Source organism: Ctenocephalides felis, unplaced genomic scaffold, assembly GCF_003426905.1.
Source record: "Ctenocephalides felis isolate EL2017-DRISC unplaced genomic scaffold, ASM342690v1 CF-g0.4_SCAFFOLD_01492, whole genome shotgun sequence".
Lineage (NCBI taxonomy): Eukaryota > Metazoa > Arthropoda > Insecta > Siphonaptera > Pulicidae > Ctenocephalides > Ctenocephalides felis.
In genome coordinates this window covers 2638534-2662447 of record NW_020537646.1, presented here as the reverse complement: position 1 = coordinate 2662447, position 23914 = coordinate 2638534, and the positions used below count along the sequence as shown (strand labels likewise).

The 23914-nt window shown below is 27.2% G+C and overlaps 2 protein-coding genes across 2 annotated transcripts; both read left to right on the top strand.

Annotated features, from left to right (window-relative positions):
• The first annotated feature begins 1360 nt into the window (after window positions 1–1360).
• On the top strand, window positions 1361–10832 carry LOC113370011 (protein tramtrack, alpha isoform-like). Its single transcript, XM_026610649.1, is given in 5 exon segments — window positions 1361–1656; window positions 2931–3703; window positions 4220–4393; window positions 9705–10169; window positions 10172–10832. Coding segments are annotated over 4 exon segments (1650 nt in total). The 5' UTR covers window positions 1361–1656; window positions 2931–2976; the 3' UTR covers window positions 10456–10832.
• A 10794-nt stretch (window positions 10833–21626) lies between these two features.
• On the top strand, window positions 21627–22535 carry LOC113370230 (chymotrypsin-1-like). The gene has a single exon (XM_026610903.1). The coding sequence runs from the start codon at window positions 21627–21629 to the stop codon at window positions 22533–22535; it is 909 nt and encodes a 302-aa protein (XP_026466688.1).
• The last annotated feature ends 1379 nt before the right edge of the window (window positions 22536–23914 follow it).

The window sequence follows — 23914 nt, the reverse complement described above, 5'->3', positions numbered from 1 at the left end:
TGAGTGGAAGAATATAAGATATAATATCATAGATAAAAAAGTATTACATTTAATAGAGTAATAAAGTTTGCAATTCTGATTAACAAAAATAATTCATATAAAAAGTTTTCTATAAATTCATCTAAATTCATATAATAGGTTTTCTAATAGCAATATTTGGCCCGGATTTAGATCTTTTGCACCGGTTTTTTGAAAATTAATAGGTGAATTGACAAAAATTATGAAAACAAACGAACAAGTGCTGCTTTTTTTAAATTAATTTGCGAAGATAATTGAATAGAATTTTATACAAGGCTCAAAAGCGAAAAAGCATATGGTCGAAGAATATAAGATATAATATCATAGATAAAAAAGTATTACATATAATCGAGTAATAAAGTTTGCAATTCTGATTAACAAAAATAATTCATATAAAAAGTTTTCTATAAATTCATCTAAATTCATATAAAAGGTTTTCTAATAGCAATATTTGGCCCGGATTTAGATCTTTTGCACCGGTTTTTTGAAAATTAATAGGTGAATTGACAAAAATTATGAAAACAAACGAACAAGTGCTGCTTTTTTTAAATAATTTGCGAAGATAATTGAATAGAATTTTATACAAGGCTCAAAAGCTAAAAAGCATATAGGTCGAAGAATTTAAGATATAATATCATAGGTAAAAAAGTATTACATGTAATCGAGTAATAAAGTTCGCAAATCTGATTAACAAAAATAATTCATGTAAAAAGCTGTTTTTTTATTTTATAACTAAAAATTGCCGCCCCGGTTTTGATTTAAAGAAAATATGGTATTTTTACTATTGATCGCCGTATTTTTAATTTGACAAGTGAATTAATTGATTTATTGTAGAGCTCTTCAGCTCTTCCTTTACTTTTTAATTCGTAGACAATTTAATGAAACGTATTCCCAAAAATCTTGTCGAATCGTCATTACGCAACCGTGGCAATGACCGCTGTTAACCTATTTGAACGTTGTTGTCGGTGAAATAAATATTCGTATTTATAATATAGCATAACTATTCTTTACTATGACCACAATATACTAGCAGTAGTTCATTGTATGAATCGAATAGTAACATCAATTTACAAATCGAATTAATTCAGTATTGTAAAAAGGAAGGGTTGGCTTACAATGCGGCCATTGGATGTTACATCAAAGTCCCTTTTATTAAAGCGGCGAACGACCGGCAAAGTTAGACGTCCGTTCCACTCCGTGGATCCCATTGGAAACTGGGTGTAATAATATTTTGAGAACGTATGTGTTGGTGCGCTCAACTAAAAAGTAGGGTTAGTAAGAACCCCGGGCCCCGGTCGCTCTGCCCCGGTCGCTTTGAGTGTGAGTTCTCATTTGGAGCCCGCTCGCGTCGTACGTCACACCGTAATAGACTGGTGCTCATCCACTGCCTGCATACGTATACGTACACAAAAATCAACGAGAATTCCATTTGTACAAGGATTAAAAATTGTTTTGTTTAAACTAACAGTGAGATTGTGAAGTGATTTTATTATTTATTAGTGATTATTTACATGACATTTCGTATCAGTTTTTGTGTTATGATTTTTAAAAAAAGTTCACCATCATGGATCGTCCGGGTTGTTCTAAATTTAACTACGAAGTGATGTGTTGATCGGATTTATCATTTTTACTACAGAGGTGAGTAGCTAACATAATATTATTACAAATTTTATTATTTTTATCATTATTTTATTATTATTATTTTCGTGAAACATTTTAAGAATCTTTCAAACGAGCCGACGCAGCTCCTTTATTTCACTTCGATATCTTCACAACTTGGCGATCGTAAACGTTCGACCGTTTCCGTTTATTCTCGTGGGGATACTTTCATTCTATTCGTATCATTCCGCTAGTAAAGGGCGATTAACCCCGATGTAGTGTAGTGTGTGGTGAAGAGAATCCAACAAGAAAAATATTGCTGACATGGCGTCCTAAAAGTGTTGTGTGGAAATTTGTAGATTTCTTTAAATATTTAGTATAAAATGTTTTAGGTAATCAAAAATATTTATTTTTTGTTAACAGTGCTTTTGTGAAAACATATTTGGGTGTATTCGTAAAGTGTCATGAAGTTTTTGGTTAGAAATTTCAAAGTATTCATCCAGGGTCACCAATTAAAATTTAAACTAATTCTAAGTTGTCTGTTCACCTAAATTATTTGTTTACAAACATTTAAAATGTTGTTGGGTTCTATATTTAGTGATATTTTAATATACGCATTTAATAAAAGGCGTGTTTGTGCTAAATCATAGTTCGATCCGTTGTAAAAATAGGGTTGCGTAAATCTAGTTTTGCGGATTTGTTAGTCATTCTGGGTAGGCGGGGTGACGATAAGGCAAATTACAAAATGGCGACGCAAGGGCTGTGTCTAGTTAGTTTTTAAAGGGTTGTTTGAAAGTTCTGTTAACATACGTATTAATAATTATTATATTTATTTACTTTAATAATTTTGAATCATTTAGTGTAATTTTCAAATGATGTAATAATACGTGAGTACAAATATCGATTAGTGCGCAGGTACTTGGCACCTGTAAGATTCCAATAAGAATCTCAATTGTATCCTGAACGGCGTATTTCTTATAAGATCATCATATGTTGGAATCTTATTAGATTGTATAATGTACATTGGAAAATCATCAGATTTTTTATTACAAATATCAGGATAAAATTTAATAAAATGATGATTTAACCTCAATTTTGGGTGTTAATTTTTTGTACGCAGTGTATACAAAATAGCACTCATTAATTTGTTCGGGGATCTGTAACTTAATAATTTCAAAACGCGTGATTGCTTTGAATGATATACCAGAAATGAAATAAATGCAATAAAATTTCAAGACATATTTTTTTGAATAAGTTTACATAAATCTACAATTACTGTTTGCAAAACGAATTAATATTTTCATTATTTACAGGGCGTAATTGAAATCTAGTTCTACATTATCAAACACCACTACATAAATGTTATATGACTTAAAACAATCATCTTACATCAGTAGTAAACCAGTAAAAATGTCATCCCAAAGATTTTGTTTACGATGGAACAATCATCAATCGAATTTACTATCAGTATTCGATCAGCTACTTCACGCAGAGACCTTTACCGATGTAACTTTAGCAGTAGAAGGGCAGCTATTGAAAGCTCATAAAATGGTATTATCTGCTTGTAGTCCTTATTTTCAAGCACTATTTCTAAACCATCCTGAAAAGCATCCAATTGTGATATTGAAAGATGTGCCCTATGCAGATATGAAATGTTTGTTAGATTTTATGTACCGTGGTGAAGTATCTGTAGATCAAGATAGATTAACAGCATTTCTGAGAGTTGCTGAGAGCTTAAGAATTAAAGGTTTGACAGAGGTCAATGAGGAAAAATGTGATATTCCAGCCATAACTAATAGCCTACTCCAGCAGCAAACTATGACCACTCCCCCGCAGTTGCATAGGATACACCCTTATTTAGCACAAAGGCCAAAGCAACATAATGCAGCGCATAATATTCTAATGAATCCATTGTTGGGAAATGCATTGATGCAACCGAAAAGAAAGCGAGGTCGACCAAGGAAATTATCTGGAAGTTCTAACGGAATTCCCGGTGTCACTAATAATCAAGATGATTACGATAGATTAGGAGGTCTTGGAGATAGATTGATACAGGGATCACCAGAAATGTTGGAAGTTAAAATGGGTAAGCAGAATTAAATTATTTTTTCTAGAATTATATAAAGATAAACTTGTAATTTGATAATTATTAGGTAAGTTAAATGCAATTCGATTAATAATTAATAACATTTTTTTATTGAATAACCATGAATATTAATATTATTGAACTTCTATTTTTTGTGCAATGGAACAAAGTACAGTAAATTTCAAAGGTCTCTTATTACGAATGAGTATGTCTTTAATAATTTTGTATTTGATAATTTTATAAAGTTAATATGAGAGAATTTATTATAAAAACAGATAATTTTTTTTATTGTTATGCTTATATTTTTCTAAATAGTTGGTTCCTAAACCTTTATTTTCAATCCATTTACTTTGTATTATACATGTATTATACTTCCCTGTTTGATCGGTTGCACTATTTCAGGGAACTTTTGAATTAGAGTTTTCTCATTGTTAAAGTGAGAAAAATATGTCTTTATAATATGTATTCACATTTTAATTTTTATGGTCAATAAGATTAAATTTTGTATTATTGTAGGTATGGATAATTTCCAAACAAGTGGTGGATCTGGTAACGAAGCTTCAAATGATGAAAACTCAATGCGAATGGATGATGAGGAAATGACGGATAAAGAAGTTAGTGAAAATACAGAACCTATGGCTGGCACATCAAAGGAAAATACCCCGAAAAAAGGAAAAGAAGATAGCAATGGTGAGTTCTTTTATTTTTTGCTTATTCAAGTATTGCATTAAGCAATACTAATATAACAAAAGAATATTTTTTTTTTTAAATTCAAGTAGTAAAAATATAATTATTCTATAAATATTTCGCAAGTGATAAACAATTTTTAAAACTTCGAAATTATTGAAGTATTTAGAAAATATTAGAAGCAAAATTCTTTTAATGCTTGTATTTATCCATGATAAAATAATATTCATGATAAACTTAATCAAATTTTTGCTTATATAGGGATCACAATAACTATATACTTTTGTTCAAAATAGTGAAGTTTATTTTTTAATTTATTTGCATATCACTCAACAATATTTAAATAACATAGTATTATATTTAATGTATTATAAAGAATATTACGATATATACATATGAATTCAAATCAAATAGAAGTTTTAATTAAATGAGTTGTAATATAATTTATTAATTATTTATATTTGCATAGACAAGTGAGCCATACTTCCAATCACAGTTCATTTATATTATTACTTCAAAAGTGTATCGATATCATGTAATTTTTAAAAATTATTTTGTATATGAGTATACACTCATATTTTATATGAAATTATCAGGAATATATATATATATATATATATATATATATATATATATATATTATGCAATATATATAAACATGTATTGTTTAAGAAAAATTTAATATTATTTAATAAGGGAAAAGCTAATAAGGGATTGTTTTATTAAAGTGTTATCAATTTTAAAATCAGTGTTGTAGTGTAGTGTTAGATTTCATTTTTATTTGTGTTTTCAAGACATCCCTAGTAATAAATATGAGGTGAGTTTTTAAATGAGATATTTGAAATAGAAAAGGGAAGAGCGAATAGGGATTGAGCCATAATATTTGATTGAATTTAGAACTTTTCTGACTATATATGATGCAAAATGATTCTTAATTTTGATAAATTGGTAATTCGGCTTAAACCCCTTCAGCTTTTCCCTTATCAAATTATTGGTAATGACTTAGTTAACTTTGATGCAATTGATTTTAAAAGCATAATTCAAAATGTTAGCTAAGTCATTGCCAATATTTTGAATTGTATATTTTTACTAAATACATATGATATATTACAGATGTGGAAAATGGTATAAGACATTTCAAATTTGAAACTCCATATCAGCCAGAAATGAGTGTACTCTCTGATAAATCAAACAAATCATATTCAGCTAGCGGTGAAGAATGTGATGACATAATTGAATATAAATTTACACCCTTAGATGCAGACCTTAATAAAAAGAAAGAAACAATGACAGTGTTGAAAATTCAGAAATCAAACTCAAAAATCAACAATAGCAGCGATAATAATCAAAACAATTGTGATGCTACTGAAGAGGTTGAAGAACAAACGCAACAAGATAATTTATTTTATAACTTTAAGTACAATAATAATGTGACTGAAAATAATGAAGGCTCTGTAAGAGACTTTTGCCTTAAGGAAGGAGATAATGTATTCCGATGTAAGGTCTGCAGTCGAGTTTATACACATATTAGCAACTTTTGCAGGCATTATGTTACCTCTCATAAACGTAATGTTAAAGTGTATCCATGTCCTATTTGCATGAAAGAATTTACTAGAAAGGATAATATGGTTGCTCACATGAAAATAATACATAAGCATGTCGACGGAGTTGAAGCAATTAAAAAAGATTTAGTTTTACATGGAACATGTATAGAGAGACCACAAATATCTTGAATTTGAGATGTTAGATGAAATATTATGAAGACCTATACATGGTTAATGTGAAATTATTTATTTATTTAATATATTGATTAATCTTGTATGAAATTATTAAAGTGCCTTTTGCATATGCAATAGTATTTACCATATATAAACATATATATGATTATTAGGAACTATAAGTTCGTGTTATTGTTGAAATGGATTACTCCACTTTATGAAAGTTAAATATTAAATATCTTTCAAATTGTTTCAATAAAATTCAATTTAATGGCTACTTGATTAAGATTTTGACTCAGGAATTTACTTCAAATGAGTAATCTACTTTGAATATTTGTTTTTCTGTTGTACTTTGTTCTCTTGTTCAATTTTATATGTTATATTGTGTATTTTATGCAGCCTTCTAATGAAAAGTGAGTCTATGAAGTTTTGACAATATCCTAACTAAATTATTCAAATACAACCTCCTTGACATAAGATGAAACATTTCAATATGAATTGTTGTATTTGATCCAGCTGCCTTAATTCATCAGCCTACACAATAATTTTTATGAGTTTTTTGAAGATTAATCAATAGATTGTTGTTAATTATAAGCATATATGTAATATATGTTATATACCAATCAATTGTTATTTTTATATTATTTATATTCTACAGAATTCTTATAAAAATTAGATTTTAAATGTTAAACATATGTGCAATTAAAAAGGCCTTAAATCATACTATCTTGCCAAGCTGGCTTAAAATTGTTATTTTTTCTTTGAACGCTGTGTCAGTAAAGCTATGTTTTAATATGTGCATAATAGTTTAATATATATTTTTGAATTAAAAGAAAGTTTTCTATATAAGTGGTATTATGGCCTTATCTTAATATAATATAGATAACTATAGGTAAATCTTAGAAAAAATTATATAATATATATTAAATATTAAACTGCTAATATATTTTTCAATATTTATTAGAACAATTAAAACATTGATACATTCGAAGAATGTTTTAACTATGTTAAAATATTCATAGCTATAAGCTACTTATAAAAAGGCGTATATTATGTATATAAGTATATATATATATATATATATATATATATATATATACATACATGTCTTTTTATTAAAATAAATGCTATTGAAACAAATCAAATTTGTTATTGAGATCGTACATTTATTTCGTGAATTATTACAATAGAATTTGCATTGGTTGTTTGACATTAAATTAATATGTATTATCTGTTGTGAAATATTATTTCTAATAGATCGAAATTTGTTTTAATAATATTGGATATTTTAATTTTTTATCTAAAAATTAAATAGTCAAACTATCTGATTTTTCGATACGATTTTAATAGCATTATTGTTTTTATCATAGCAAATGGTGAAGTAATTTCTTAGTACCTGTGCTTAAATAGAATATATATAAGAGACATAGACGATACCATTTTGATTGATTTATATTACATTCATGATATAAATAGTGCCTCAGATGTCTCAATATTTACTGAAAAATGAAAGAAAAACGGTTGCTGCTTTCTTTAACATTAAAGTTTTGAAAACCTTGAACTATTATTTCATAGTTTTGAATATTAAACTGGAATTGTACGACGTTATTATAAGTGCTATGTTATTTAGTTACAATACCACATTAAAAATTTACTTTCGAAGAAAATTTCCATTCAGGAAAAATATAGGAAAATCAAATAATGCTGAATCCTAAATACTTTTTTTAATGCCAATAATATTAAATATACTACTAATAAACTAATTATATTATTTAAATTTAGTTTACATTTTTAGTTGAGCATCTATTATATTTAGACTGGACTTCTTACTTAATAATATAAATCAATCAAAATATATATTTTTGATAGAATTTCATCCTTTTTACATTATTATGCCGATGATAGTCTGCATCATTTAACAACTTTTTGAAATGTTAATAGAAAAATTGTAAGATGTTGCGCGTCAGTCACATGTAGTTGTATATGTTTCTATACATACAAAGAATGTAATACGAATGCATATTAATTTATTATTTATTTATATTTACTTACGAAATACTGTGAGCTATATATGTACTTGCTACCTATACCTAAATATAGTTAATTCATCTTGTGATACATGTGACCATTTGGCAGCATATTTATTAAAATAAAATATCTCAATTTATTATTAATAATATATAATTCTATGATTTAAGGAAAAAACGTCTGGTTAAATATTATCAAGAATAATCGTTATCACTAATAATAGTAAATCGACCTAAAGAGTATTTATATTTAATAAATTTATAATGTCAGTCTGGCTAGATTTGTTATCAAAAATATTATTTAAAATTTAAACAATGTATTTATTGTATACAATTAATAAGAATCTGTTACTAAAAATTAAAATAAAAATCTAATTGTTTTATGGTATATTAAGTAAAAAGGGTTTCTTATCGATATGAATTGGCTTTTGCTAAGTACTTCTGCCAGATTGTCAATTTTTTGTGCTGCATATTTTTCTAGCACCTTTTTCACCATTTTGTTTACATATGAAATCTAAACCATTATTATTGAATGTAGTTTTTTTAATAATTTTCCGATAACTGTTGCACAAATGGTCAACTTGAAATAGACTTATTCCACTTAAATATGTTGAACTTATGATAAAATGTTGCAATAATATCTATTAACAAAACTTATATTGCGTAATATTTATTTTTGTTAACAATCTAGTTAATTAAAGTTAATATATTATTCTATAAATTGTTTATGTATGTAAAATTTTTAAATTTACAAGCAACCCATTTGGATGATGCAAAGGTAATTTTCATCAAATTTGCCATTGAGTTGTTTTGAATGATAGTAAATTATTAGATATTTTATTTTATTTCAACTACTGTTAGGTTTAGATATTGTGAATGCATATATCACGCAAAGCGTTTGAATAGTTTTTATTTTATTAAGAAATATTTAAAACTACTAGTGTAGTTTTATTTTTATTTATGTAGTACTTTGGTGTTGTAATTTTATTTTAAATTTTTATTTCAAAAATATTATTTTATGATTTTAAAAATAAATATTTCAAAAACTTTTATTTTGTAATGTTTTTCTTTTTGTATCTAAATGTGTATTTTATTCGTGCTATTTATGAATATTCAATTGCTTGATGCTTATTTTATGTAAACAATTATATTTTACATAATGAGATCTTATTATATTTTGCGATGTTGATGTTATTTATATCACTCGATGTCGTTTTCGTTCATACGACACGATGTTAAAGTAAATTTTACAAATCAAAAAAAATCTTGTAGTATTTCTCAATTTTATTAAGATGAATTCTTTATGGCTGGCCTTAGCAACTTAGTACACAATTTTCTTTTTATAAAAATACAGAATTTTGCAAAATATTTAATTTCTTTAAAAAGCTTGAACTGACGAAAATGGTCGTCACGTTACTGTTCCGGATAATATCGTTTATCTATCAATCTATATGTTCATATATTGTTATTTATGTTTATCTATTTGTTTTCTATTATGGTTTATATGTTTTAGTTTATATATGTTTATATAATAAAATAAATACTGATTATAATTTATATATTTTACAGAAACACAATCGGCTGATTTATTGATACCCAAGTTGGAACCACTCGAAGCTCGTCCACTCGTCTCTGAAGCGAAAATTCGCGTAAATCCTCTGACGCAGACAGCGACAACGTCTAACAGTAACGCGCTAACATTTAATACTCAATCACCGCGCGGAAACAATCAGACGGATTCGTTAAACAATAATAATAGCAGTAATAACAATAACATTACGAATGCCGCGGCCGGAACGGTCACGACGCCTCAAACGGCTCAAAATGCACCTAAGAACTCTCGGCGCAGGGCCCGGAGACGTGCCAACAGCGCGTCGAATGACCCCGCGGAACAGTTAACGGAAATGTCTGTACGCGGACTGAACTTATTCCGCTACGCCAGTGTGAGCGAGGGTATCTACCAGTGCACAGAATGTGCGAAGGAAAACATTCAGAAGACATTCAAAAACAAATACTCTTTCCAAAGGCACGCCTTCTTTACCACGAAGGCACGCAGAGAAAAGTATTCCCATGCCCCGTATGCCAGAAAGAATTCTCAAGGCCGGACAAAATGAAGAACCATATGAAAACTACGCACGAGTGCTACATGCCCAAAGATTGCATGCCGATGGGCATGTTTTACCAAGCGCAAATGGAAAATATACAACAGAACGTCGAACAGCCGCCAATTGTTACTGCGGCTGAAGTGGTGGAGCCCAAAAATATTATGTTGCCACCCACTATAGCTGCTACAATAGATAACAGACCTTTCCAAGCATGAAAGATAGATTTATGAGCACGGTAAATTCCAGTTGCTCGTGTGCGTCAACTTTATTTAGTCTTGTTATATATAGAAAAATAAAATTTTGTTACATGATTTAATTGAACTTTTTGAGTGAGAGTATAAGCTATATTATTAGCTTACCATTTACATAATTATGAATATTCAAAGCTATGTGCAAAATGCAGTACTGAAAAGCAGCATGAGCTTTAAAACATTTCAGTATATAGCAGATTTCTTATAATGTGTGGCATATTTGAACCTGTGAAACATTGCACATAATCTTTCTTTTTGAATCCTGAAAGTATTTCAAAACTTCGTAACTAATAATTATTACGTAATAGAAAAAACTACTAAACACATGAACTTGTTAAATATTATATGAAACAAAAGATATATTATCAAATAATTAAGATATTGTCTAGATTAATAATTTTTTATTGCAAATAGATAATCAAGCTATGATTTGATTATCTATGCAATAATTTTTAAATTTTATATTATTTTATGTTATGTAAAGAAGTACATATATTTGACTCGATCATATATAAATGTTATATTTTAGATATATAGATTTATGTTTACACTTAAAAACATATATAAAAGGGCTTTCTATTATTAGAGAGAGATTATTTAAAAATATAGTTGACAGAGATGAACAAACTTTATTTTGTGATTATATAAAATTATATTATAATAAATCACATGGAAATATATATTCCAAATTGTGTAATCTTTCAAAAAGATTTATAATTTAAACCATTTTGAGTTTCAAACCAAATTTAGGATAATTTTATGGTTTACTTACTGCAAAGCAGTAGTGAAGATTTAAAATTAACTTAAATGAAGAGATGCAGGTCTTCCCCGAGAATAAATTAAATTAAAAATATACTTATCCAAGAAAGCCTTTTAAAATTCGTTGTATATATAAATATAAATATATAAATAACCAGTGCCTTAATTTAATATGTAATAAAGACACCTGCTTTATTTTCATATATAAACGCAATACATGCTACATACAAAACTTGTTAAATAGATAAAGATATATTCTTATAATGTATAGTTTATTTTAGATTAAGTGTGTTAATAATTTTGTAATTAATATAATCTATAACAGAAATAATGCAGTGGTAGGCAAAAACGGGGATTATAAATAAAAAATGAAATATTGGAAATTTAGAATATTTTTGCTTATATGAAATTTAGAATAATTTTTGCACAGTTGAATTGTAAACATTCACTTGAATATAAAAAACCTTATGGGGTGATGGGAAAAATAATTTGTCGTGCAAATTATTTTTGGGTCTTTTATGTTTTACAAAAAGGATTTATCGTTTTAAGTTTAAATAATGACAATTTTACAAATTAATCTAAACAAAAATGTAACAATATTGCTTTAATTAAATAATTCGTTTATTGTTATATTGAATCCACAAATATGAATTGTTGATTATTAGCATCGTTTATTTTTGTTGTAAATAACTTATGCAAAGCAGAGTTGATCTTATAAAACATCTAATACTTATTTTATTATACATAGTGTGATACTTGTTTTTATTTTAAATACATTACAAACTAAATGTAGTTCATCTATGATTTACATGAAAAAAAATTAGTTATTATTTGTTAGTGTTTAAGACATTTTACGCAATATGGTCAGTAAATAAATGCGCACACTAAAAATTATTATTAATATTTTTATAGGAACGAAAGTTTATAATTCTATACACTACATCGCTTTTGTGCAATTGAAATAATATTTTTCATTATATTGTATGAATTTTAGTATAGCAAAACATTTAAAATGGTTATAATGTTATAACAAGTGCAATTATTGTTAATAAATTGAGAAGAATATAGAGTCTTGTTTAAATATTTCAATAGCAAATGAGATATAGTTGATATTCATGTTTAATTCTCCTAAATAAAATGATTATTTATGTTTCGTATGAATAAAGAGCATTATATACGCATATTTTGTATATATGAAATAACAAAAATTATATATTTGTAAAGTGTGATTTCTATTTCAAATAAAATATATTCAAACACTTTTTTTAATATTTTTTATACTCTATTTTAATTCGACATTTTTGACTATGCCAATATTGTAATATGAGAATTCTCATATGATTATCATACTTTTGTTACAGAATTCCAATTGGAATCGTGTTGGCATAGCATTTATAGCAGAAAATTAATTGTAGAAAAATTCTGTATAATATTCTGTCAGTGTTCTGTTTGCAATAAATAATAAATAACAAATTTATTTATTATAGTATCTCAAATAATATAAAACTATTAATATAAAGAAATGCCGGTTTCAGATTTCTGCAAATTTTAATGACTTGTCATTTTTTAATCAATCATTTGTATAAAAAAAAATGTGCCAGGAAAATTACGTAGGTAATAACATTTCTTCTTTTTGTAGATTTGCAAAGCTTGGAGAACGATCAAAATCACAGCAATAGGAAACGTGACCGAAATTTTACAAATCTGGTTCTGAAGACTGATCACGAACATGAAAAAGAACTCAATTACCCAACTTCGGATCAAAATGGAAATGACGCCAATTTTATTCCAGCAACCACCGTAATTCTGGACAGCGATCAGGGCTTGCATTTTTTGACCGACGAAAGAAATAGAATGCTCAACATTTCTCCGGTTACCCAAGATGAAGACTTATCCAACGATCGTAGAGAAGATAATTGTTCGATGTTTGTGGCAAGAAGTAAGCATGAATTATTAGAATATATGATGAAGGAAGACGGTTCGGTCGTTTGCAAAATGTGTGGTGAAATTTTGGCTAGTAGGACTCATTGGTATCGACACAAGTACAAATTGCACGTGCCTAACTCTGTCCAGCCAGCCGCCTTATTCAAATGTGAGAAATGCTGCGTGTTTTTCAAATCACGGAAAGGTGAATAAGAAGAATAAAAATTATAATAATGATAATAAGATAAAATATCAAATTTAATGAAATATAATAGAATACTACTTGAATAACATCTTCTGTGATTTTGTTCTTTTTTATAGTGATTGTTTAATTGTGATTCAATTTGTTAATACAATTCACACTATTGAGAATAGTAATTAAATAGTAAGAATCTAGCTAATAATATTTATTAGCTAATTAAATAAAATTAGATTTTCAAAAATTTTATAAATTGGGAGTAATATCCTAATAAGTAACTTGTGTTTACTTGCATTGCGCCATTATTTTCTCCAACAATATTTTTAATTAAGATAGTGTTTTCTACATATTTGTGCAAATTAGTTGATTTTTATAGTATTATTTGTTATTTATATATTTATTCATTATCAAACCGTAATCAATAATAATAAATAGTATTTCAAGATTTTATTATTCTTACATTTTGCACCTTATATCTTGAAATATTAAAAACTCTATTTTTCTTTCAGGTTACATTGGCCATCTCTCAAGCAGACACACAGCTGAAGATACCGAAGTCACAATTGAAGCAGAAAATGAAAAAAGCGATCATCTTGTTGAATTAATTGATCATGAACTGTCGATACCCAAAAATGAACTGGTGAAACCAGAAAGGAAATCTAGTAGATTAATCAGGCAAGTTTATGATGACATATTAAATAATAGATTATATATAATAAATTAAAAAATAATTAAATAATAAATAATAGAATAATTAAATAAATTTTTCAAGTCGATCATGTTTAATACAATTACACATTGAAATATATATTGCAGCTATTCCAAGATAAAATAATTTTGTACCTCTTTAAAATAATTTTATACCCTCTATAAAATAATTTTGTACCCTCCTTATATATGAAACCAATAGTTACAAAATGAAACAGGAATAATTATGAATAAAATAATAGTTAATTAAATACATAATTAAATTAAATATATCTGTATATTGCATTATCAACCTAAAAAGTTTGATTATCATTATCATTAGTGCTCTTAAAGCAAATTGCTGAAACTTCTCTGATATTAGAAAGGATTATCCTTTAGACTTTTGATTCAAAAATATTTTCTGTTATAATAATTTCGGTACTTTTATCATTAGTATTTATATATTGGAATAATTTTCATTTTTCCAGAGAATTATCTATAAACAAAGAAGAGCAGGAGACTGATTTCGAAAAGAAAAAGCGAGAAAAAGAAGAAAAGCTGGTGGCTGATATCATTGACCGAGTCCGGCGCGAGTGCGAAGCACAAGGAAGCACCGTCGCCCGGAAAGGTTACAACCGGAGACAAACTGTTCACATGGGTTCCTCGTAAATATTCTTTTATTAGACATACTGGTAACTTTTATTGGTAATGTATATATTTTTCATTTATAAATTATATTACTATTATTTATATAATTTATATAACTAATATTAAATTATATTTGAACTTCTTTCCAAAGCCAGAATTTATGAAAATGATTTATTAACCCTTATCGGTCGCTAGCTTTTCAATACGTGATTCCCGCTAGGTCGTAGTTGGTTTCGGTTAATATTCAAAATCTCTTTTAATAAAAAAGAAATGTATTAGATACTTTTTTTACATATATTACACTTATTTTCTTCGGAATTTTCTTAGTCACCTCCCGGTATTGGTGTCACGTCACAGGTGACTTACGACCGATAAGGGTTAATAATTTTTCTGATAAATTTTATATTCAAATTTTAATTGATATTTAATTATATTTATTTAAAATACTTACCAAACCAGAATTTTTAGTTAATATATGGGGTAAATATATTACTTTACTTTGATACATGAACATATATAATTAATTTGAATTCAATTAACGTAATTCAACATTTTTCTTGCCTTGTAAAATTTACTTGTTCTTCTAAAAAGTTTTGGTTTTTGTTTACGCATATTTAAATACGCCACTAAAAAATTTAGAAAAATGTATTTTTGTATCCCTAAATTTTAACTTTAAATATTCCTAATCAACTAATATTTTAGCATTTTAAACAATGAATAATAAGAGTAATATCTAAACTATTTGTATACAATTCAAATTCAATTAAAATTACAATAAGAAAAAAGTAAAATAATCTATATTCTCATGTGTTCTGTGTTCATTTTAAATTAATTTATATTTGTTCTACGAATCGTAATGTAACTGTATGTATATGCATGCTATGAAAATTTTGTGCCAAAATATCGAAAATTTTCTAAATAATAATATTATAATAATTCATAACTACAAAATGTTAATATATCGTTGGCAAAATAACATAGATAAATCAATCTACAAAAATATTTTTATAAGGCCGTAATAAATGAAAAATTAATTCATTGCAAGATGCAAACTTTTAATTCATTGCAAGATATAAACTTAATATAAATTTCTTGTGAAAGATTTTGAGTACTGAATGTTAAATTTATCAAACTAAAATCTGTGTAACTCAATCACGAATAGGTAAATAATATCATTAGTTCAATTTAAACTCACAGTTACATTTCATTTATTAAATTAGTAACTGGTCATTGCCATTTTTCTACAGACGATGTCTTCCTTAATGCATGACCTATGTAATATTGTATAGAAATACATATAGAACTGAAAATTAATATTTTTAAATTCAAAAAATAAAACCCATTTTGCCCTCAAATTCTTCTAGACAATTGATATAAATTAAATTAATGTGAAATTTTAAACCTAATATAGGTAACGTGGCAAGACATAGAAAAAATAGATAATTTAATGATTTTTTATCAAGAATAATCGTTAGTTAATTAGACTTGTGTAACGTTAAATCACTCAGTATTATATATTAAGTAACTCTAAGACTTTGTCCGACTTGATACAAACTAATCTTAAAAAGTGATATTTAAATTTAATTTAGTTTTAATATCGCAATAAAAGACTCTTATATATGTCTCTTATTTGAATAAGATACTTATTAATTAAATATTAAATTCAGATCAATGTAAATATATTACTTATACCATGTTTTTTATTCATTTTTATTTAATTATTATTGAATAAATTATATTTAATGGTTTTTCGATCAGGTGGTGCGACATGCCTATTTTTGCCAAATTTCTAATTTTTTGGAAAACAATATTCGATTTTTTTTTTAAATTGTTTTAAATGAGCATTAAATTTCGATATTGTGTAAATAATAATGGCAATGAAATTAATTTCAGCTTCAAATTATATACTAACGATGAACAAAATTTATAATATTTATATCGATTCTTTTATTACACTTTCATCTTTTTATTGATCTACGATTCGTATGTGTATAAATTATGTTAATAATGATAATCTTATAATAATTTTTATATTATAAATAACTTTTATTCATGCAACAAACATGCGATAATGAAATTTCTTTTCACTGAATACCATAAGACATTTCTACAGTTATGTTAACAGCAATTTATACATTTTTATACGCCTAATATTATTCTCAGCGATTATTATAATTATAATTTACGAGTTTCAAAAATCGTTAGAACACACATAAATTATTACAGTATTGAAAAAAAACATTTATCGGTTGAACCTGTTTACGAAATTTAGGTGGCTGCTTTGCTGGATTAGGAGTTAATTTTTATAGTTTTTTATATGCAGTTATTATTACATTAGTTAATATGTTAGAAATTTCACCAGTATTATTTTGCAATCACATATCACAATCAGATACAAAACATTCCATCGATTGTTGTTTTTTTAATATGGATTAAAAATGTGGTCTCTCACCGCATTCGAAGCCTCTTGAGAAATTTCAGAAGTAAGTCATGGTCGTGATATAACACTTAAATATTTTCGCGGGTCATTCCATATTATGTCATACGTAAATAAACATTTACTGAATAAATATTCACTGAAATGATAATTAATAATAAATACAATCAAAGGGGCACATAGTAAAAAATTCTTAATTAGTTGAAAATATAAAAATAAACTTTTTGTACCTATCGTTATATGATATGAGAATTAACAATTACACAAAAATCAAATGATATGATTTTTACAAATATATACATTCTTGCACTTTCCTTCTGTAGTCTTAGCATAGTTAAATGCCTTTAGGACGAAAACAACTAATCAATTTAGAAAGGGACCTGCCCATGAACTTTCTGGTTTAATCTCTCCAAGTAAAAGAAGTATAAGCTTTCTCAATGTCTTGCGTCCACTTGTCTTAATGCAATCTTGATTAGAGAATTATTATATATCAATTATGTTGCCGCAGTACGTGCACGAAATCGAAAGTGGCTTGTAGATTCACACACGCAAAACGTGTTTTAGTGAATTGATGTATTTTTATGAACACAAAAGAGGCGCCAGATCTGTACGTGCTCTGGAAGATCTTTAGAGACACTATTAAATTCACAGCAAAATTTCTCTTTTTTCCCAAATGCGATGTAAATGCATTTTGTTGGTATGCCAAATTTGAAGATGTTATGCTAATTTAATTCCGTGATCTAAACCTCACCAGAGTAAATGCCATATCTAGGTGGCGTCTATTAATTACGTGATCGATTTTTTAGGGATTTTGGGGCCTCCCTTCCGCCTTGGTGATCCGTCGTGATATTTAATATCACCCATCATCCTCTATGAAACATCACCAAACATTTTTAGTAATGCATTTTTTTTTAAATTCAGGTCTAATATAAATACACGTGATATCTTACTAAACCTCTCTCTTCACCTGATATTTTGTGCTTTTTTGTCAAACCCGCGAGATTAATGAACGCTTTCTAAGGGAGACCTAAAGTTATGTTAAGACCTAAATTTGTAAGTTAATATAAACTGAATGATTTTTCCTTTTAATACTAAGTTTAGAATAGATAAAAATGTATGCAGTTTTTAATTTTTTTAAAAATGTTTATTCTTAAATTAATTGAAGCTTAAATGAACAACATTTCTAAAAGTAGCATATATATCTTCGTATTGTGTTTTGCCATTTAAGTAAGTTAACAAAGATTTTTTTTATTTGCATAGATTTATTGCCGATCAAAATTATATACATTTTTAAGACAATATGCCTGGTGTAAATGCATTTAAGAGATTATCTCCTATGAAATATCTCTTTTTTTATTTTTTGACATTTTATTTAAGATTGTATGGCCATTTTTTTTTCAATCTTCGAGTAGGAGATTCTCGCTTAATTCTTTTAGATATTTGTTTGGGTGATCTAGTAATTTTTCGTGTTTTTTTTGCTTCTTTCTTTTATCATTTTAACAAAGATATGAACAGAAAAAATGCATCTAAAATTGCTCAATGCGTACACATTACGATTTGTTGGAATTCTCTTCTGTCGAAACTTTAGATATTAAATAATTCTCATTTCTAAAAGTTAGATCATACGCGAAGATTGAACTCATTTAGCAATATATGAATAAACCATATTACGAGTTTTCATTGAAGGCAATAACCGTAACTGGAGTCAATCAGAATAATAGAATATTATATATATATATATATATATATATATATATATATATATATATATATACATATATATATTTATATATATATATATATATATATATATATATATATAAATTAATTACCAGATAATAAATTCAATCACATGTTTTTCTTGTTATATTGTTTTCCTTGGTCAATAAGTACATTTTCTATCATGATTCTTGCATCGTATTGCTAAATGACCTGAATAGCAATCTTTGTCTATTTATGTAATTGCATATAACAATCTCTAGAAACGTTTTATTTTTGCAATTATATTTTTTTTATTATATTTACAACTATACTAACAGAATAAACTAACAACATGAACTATGAACTAACAACATTGTAGGAATAAAAGTAGATTTTAAAAATACAAATAAGAAGACTATCGATATTGATTTTAGATTGATTGTTAAAAATTCTAGAATAAACTTTCTTATTTTAATCTGGCTCTGAGGGGGCGTCCATTAATCGCGTGATCGATTTTTTAAGGATTTTCAGACCCCCCCTCTCCCTTGGTGACACGTGGTTATATTCAAAATTACTCTTCTCCCCAACCAAACATCACGTGTATTTTTAGTTACGAGAAAAAATTGTAAAATTTTTGAATTTTTTTGAAAATGTTTGGGTTATACTATATACTATACCCTCTTCCCCCTTTCTTCCACGTGATATTTCGTGATTTTTTTTTCAAATTCCTTCTCACTTTAAAAACCTCACGTGATTAATGGACGCCTCCTAAGTAGGTTTTCAGGCAAGAGACTTTATAGGTGCACCACGGTCTTTGAGGCTTGTCTTTTGTACTTGTCTAATACTAGATACTGTATTGTAGTCTATTTTGGACTTTTTTTGGATTTTTGAACTGTAGTCAATTTTACAATATGGTAGTTTAGTTTTAAAGCTATTTAGAAGCAATCTTGGTTTCCACATAATAACTTATATTTGTACAATCAATCAATTTTCTTATCATATATAGTTGTATATTTCAATTAACTTTTACAACAAGAGATTAACCAATTTATTACGGGGAATGTTATAGTAACTTTCTTCGGTAATCATATGTGATATCACCATCACCGTGGCCTTCGAAGATCTCCTCAATCCATCGGGAGCCACTCTAGTCGGCACACGCGCTCATAATTCGCGTAAACTCTCACAGGTAAAGATTGATTTTCTTCAAGTTGGAATATTAATGTGAACGAAGAGAAATTAAATCAACAAGAATGCATTGGATATAGAAAATTTTAAATTGAGTATTCATTCAACGAATATCAGGACATTTAGTTGAGTTTGTAGTCGAGACAAATTGAAAATGCGTGGAAGCAAAATTGAACGATGCTGTTATATTGCAATTGTTTTGTGTGCTGTGCAGGTTGTTGGTGATAGTGATAGTGAACTAGCTGCAATTGGTGAGTTTTCTTATTTGTTTTTTATTATATGGTATTGTTGCATGATATAAACAAATATCTAATCAAGGTTTTACCTTAATTAATTGCTTTTAGTGAATAAATACATTTTGGTTTAGTTTGACCAACATAAAAATCATACTTTTTATGTTGGTCAATATTTGCGTTATTTGCATTGCATTTTGTGAACACGAGCAATTCATTTTCTAGTATTTTTCTCATAGCATAAATTAGAGTTTTACTCTCAAAATATAAGATACAAATATTTTAAAACACATAATTGTAATAAAACACAATTAATTGAAAGTGTACAGATGGATGACACAAATTTTAATAGATGATAAAGCGAACCAATTGATCAATAAAATATTCATTCGTTTGCATTATGAACTTTTAGTACCTACTGCCAATATTGTGCAATTAATTTTTATAAGTATTTAACAAAAGTCCAAATTTAGAATTTGCCTATTAAATTTGAATTTAATCTATTATTTTACTATCTGTAAGTATTATCTCTTCATTTTATGCAAGTAATTTCTAAATGTTGAAACATTCAGCTTTCTGCAACGTTACTTATTTTATGGTACACTGAGTTGCACAATGGACATCCATAATACCTATAACATTTTACGACACTGACTTGTATTCATATGTATAATCTTGTAAATAATATCGAATAACTTATATAAATACATTTTATGTATTATTATACACATTATGTGTGTAACATATACCGTTTTAGATACATATATTAAGGAATTATTAGCTTTATCTAATCAAAGCACCTTATCAAATAAAGCAAATAATAATTTAAAATAAGTAAATAATTTTTCCTATCTGGTTTCCTTTTTTTTATTTCATTCATCATTCTTCAACATTTTTGCAACTAATTTGGAAATTTCAAAACTGCTCCAAAAATATCAGTTGGAAATCAGCAGATTTTTTTAACGATTTTGATAAATTTTTATATGATGACAAAAGGTTCATGGTCTTAACGAAACTACTAAAATGTTATATTAAAACTCACCAAAGTTTGAAATAGTGGCTCGTGTCAAAATTTCAAATTTTACCATCGCAATTTTAAAAGATGTTTGAATCCATTATTCACACATATCAGAAAGTTTATGCAACTAATGATTAACTAGTTTAGATCATGTTTTTTATATATACATCGTTTAAATAGATCTTTTTTTAAATATTACTTTTTGATTATAATAAGTAATGTAAAAATTTTATTAAATTTTCTAAATTTTCTGCGTTGACAAGAATATTTATCAAATACCGCAATTCAGGAGTACTTTATAATGAACCTAAATAAATGATTTCCTCTGACAGTTGATTAAAAATGATCAAGTATGCCTTCATTATAATAATAATATGTCACATTCACGAAACATACGAAACTTCAAATCCAAAATCGTACAACCATACCCACAGGATAGTCGGCGGAGAAATAACATCAATCGAAAAATATCCATATATTGTTTCTCTCCAAAAATCTGGATATCATTTTTGTGGTGGATCAATTGTGAATCATCGATGGATACTGACAGCCGCACATTGTGTCCAACCTTTAACTTTTTTCTGGATGTGTTCATTTAAGATAATCGCAGGAGTCAGTAACTGCCAAAAGTATAAAAATAGGAAAGAAGTTCAGATACTGAAGAGTAAGAATTGTTATATCCACCCTAACTATCAAAGTTTGTCGAATAAATTGACAAATGATTTAGCGTTAGTTTCAACGCAAGATTCGCTCTATTTCAACCATGTAGTCCAGCCAGCAAAGTTGGCACATAGTAGTAACTCATCTCTGGATATTGGCGAATTATTTGACGAATGTACAGCTATTGGATGGGGTCAAATCTGGGTGGATCCAGAACATGAATCGAATATTCGTCAACATAATCCATTACGATCTGTGCAACTAGGAGTACTTTCTCATAAAGACTGTAGACGAAAATGGGTTGATATTGGAATAAGCAAATCAGATATATGCTTGGCTGCCAACCGAAACCAAACCATCTACTATGGTGATTCCGGGAGTCCTTTACTTTGTAACGATGAGCAATATGGAGTTGCATCTTATCTTTTAAGAGAAAAACTTGAACTTCGTAATGTAGTCTATATGCGTGTAGATAAATATAAATATTGGATTATTCATACCATGAAATCAAATGCTACAACATGCAATGAGAAAGCATACTTCCATTTGTTGTTCGTACTATATTTTTTACATTTTTTATTATTTACTTAAATAAACTTTACCAGATGAAGTGACTTTGGTTAAAATATGCTTTGTATATAAATTTGCTCATTAGTATTTCCTTCATTGTGCACCTTATTATCAATATACAAATATAAATTATAATATACACTATTATAATATATAATACTGCTTAATTTTTTTTAAATATATTTTAGAAGATTTGTTGAATGCTGAATGTACAACTATATATAGATCTCGACTAAAGTTGTATAATTTCATCGTGTTAATAAGGAAAAGTTTGTTTTCTCCAGAAAATCGGATTTATATCATATTTTTTATTTACACATCATTACAACAGTTAATATTTTTTTCTAAATATTTTTTTTTAATTTGATAAGTAATGAATATAAATTTTAAATATAAAAATTTTTAAAATACTTTCATACATTTTCTGCGTTGACAAGAATATTCATCACTTGATATACTGCAATTTATGAACTATTAATTTATTTTATAAGTGCAAAATTCTTCGTCAACGTTTTGCCATTTTGCAAAAATCCTGAACCCATAGATGAATAAGCATAAACCTATTTTTGTAAAAATTTGAACTACCTGAACCTATTTTTAAAAATTCGAGAAATATCAGTTGGGAATCATGCTGATTAGTTTTTGGTAAATATTGGTGCTTTCTTAGTAATCAAATGTTGAAAAATTGACTCTTGCAACTTATGTAAGTAATAAACGAACATAGTAAAATATTATAAGCTCGCGAAATGTAGTTTAGGATAAAATATCATTAAAGTTTGGAATAATGGGACACGCTTGTAGAACATATGAACTCTATGTGAATTTGTTTCTATGTCTACTGATCATCGTTGATGCCAACACTTAAATAAAATATATTTTTTGAACACAAAGTAGAACATAAAATTAAATTTTAATAAATAAAATTAAATTAATAAAATAACAGATGGTATAAGTTTTTTTGAAAGATATCGATTGATATCGCATCGTATTGGGCATCGTTTATTTATGAAAATTCAATAAAGTTGTGCATATAGGGCTACGTTCTTATAATATATATACATGGTCTGTTCAAAAAGTACCCGGAATTACTAATAATTAAATTTCGCGGGTCTGGAGTGTCTGATTGTCAAAATTTTTTTTTTATTGTGTTGGTATACATGCCCCTAAAGTATGATGAAATTTTCAGCTATATTCACTGTTTACTTTGTCTGTGGTAGTCGCTAAGGTTCGACGTGTTTTTCTGAGCTCGGCGATTTTTACAATGGAAGAATTGAAAAAGTCAAAGAATTTGTATTAAATTTTGCGTAAAAAATGAAATAAAGTGTTGCAAAGTGCAAAAATTCACCAGATATGGCTCCGTGTGACTTTTTCATATTCCCAAAGTTGAAGAGACCCATGAA

Excerpts from the sequence above, each read along its gene's own strand:
- LOC113370230 (XM_026610903.1), top strand. The coding sequence starts at position 21,627 with ATGATCAAGTATGCCTTCATTATAATAATAATATGTCACATTCACGAA.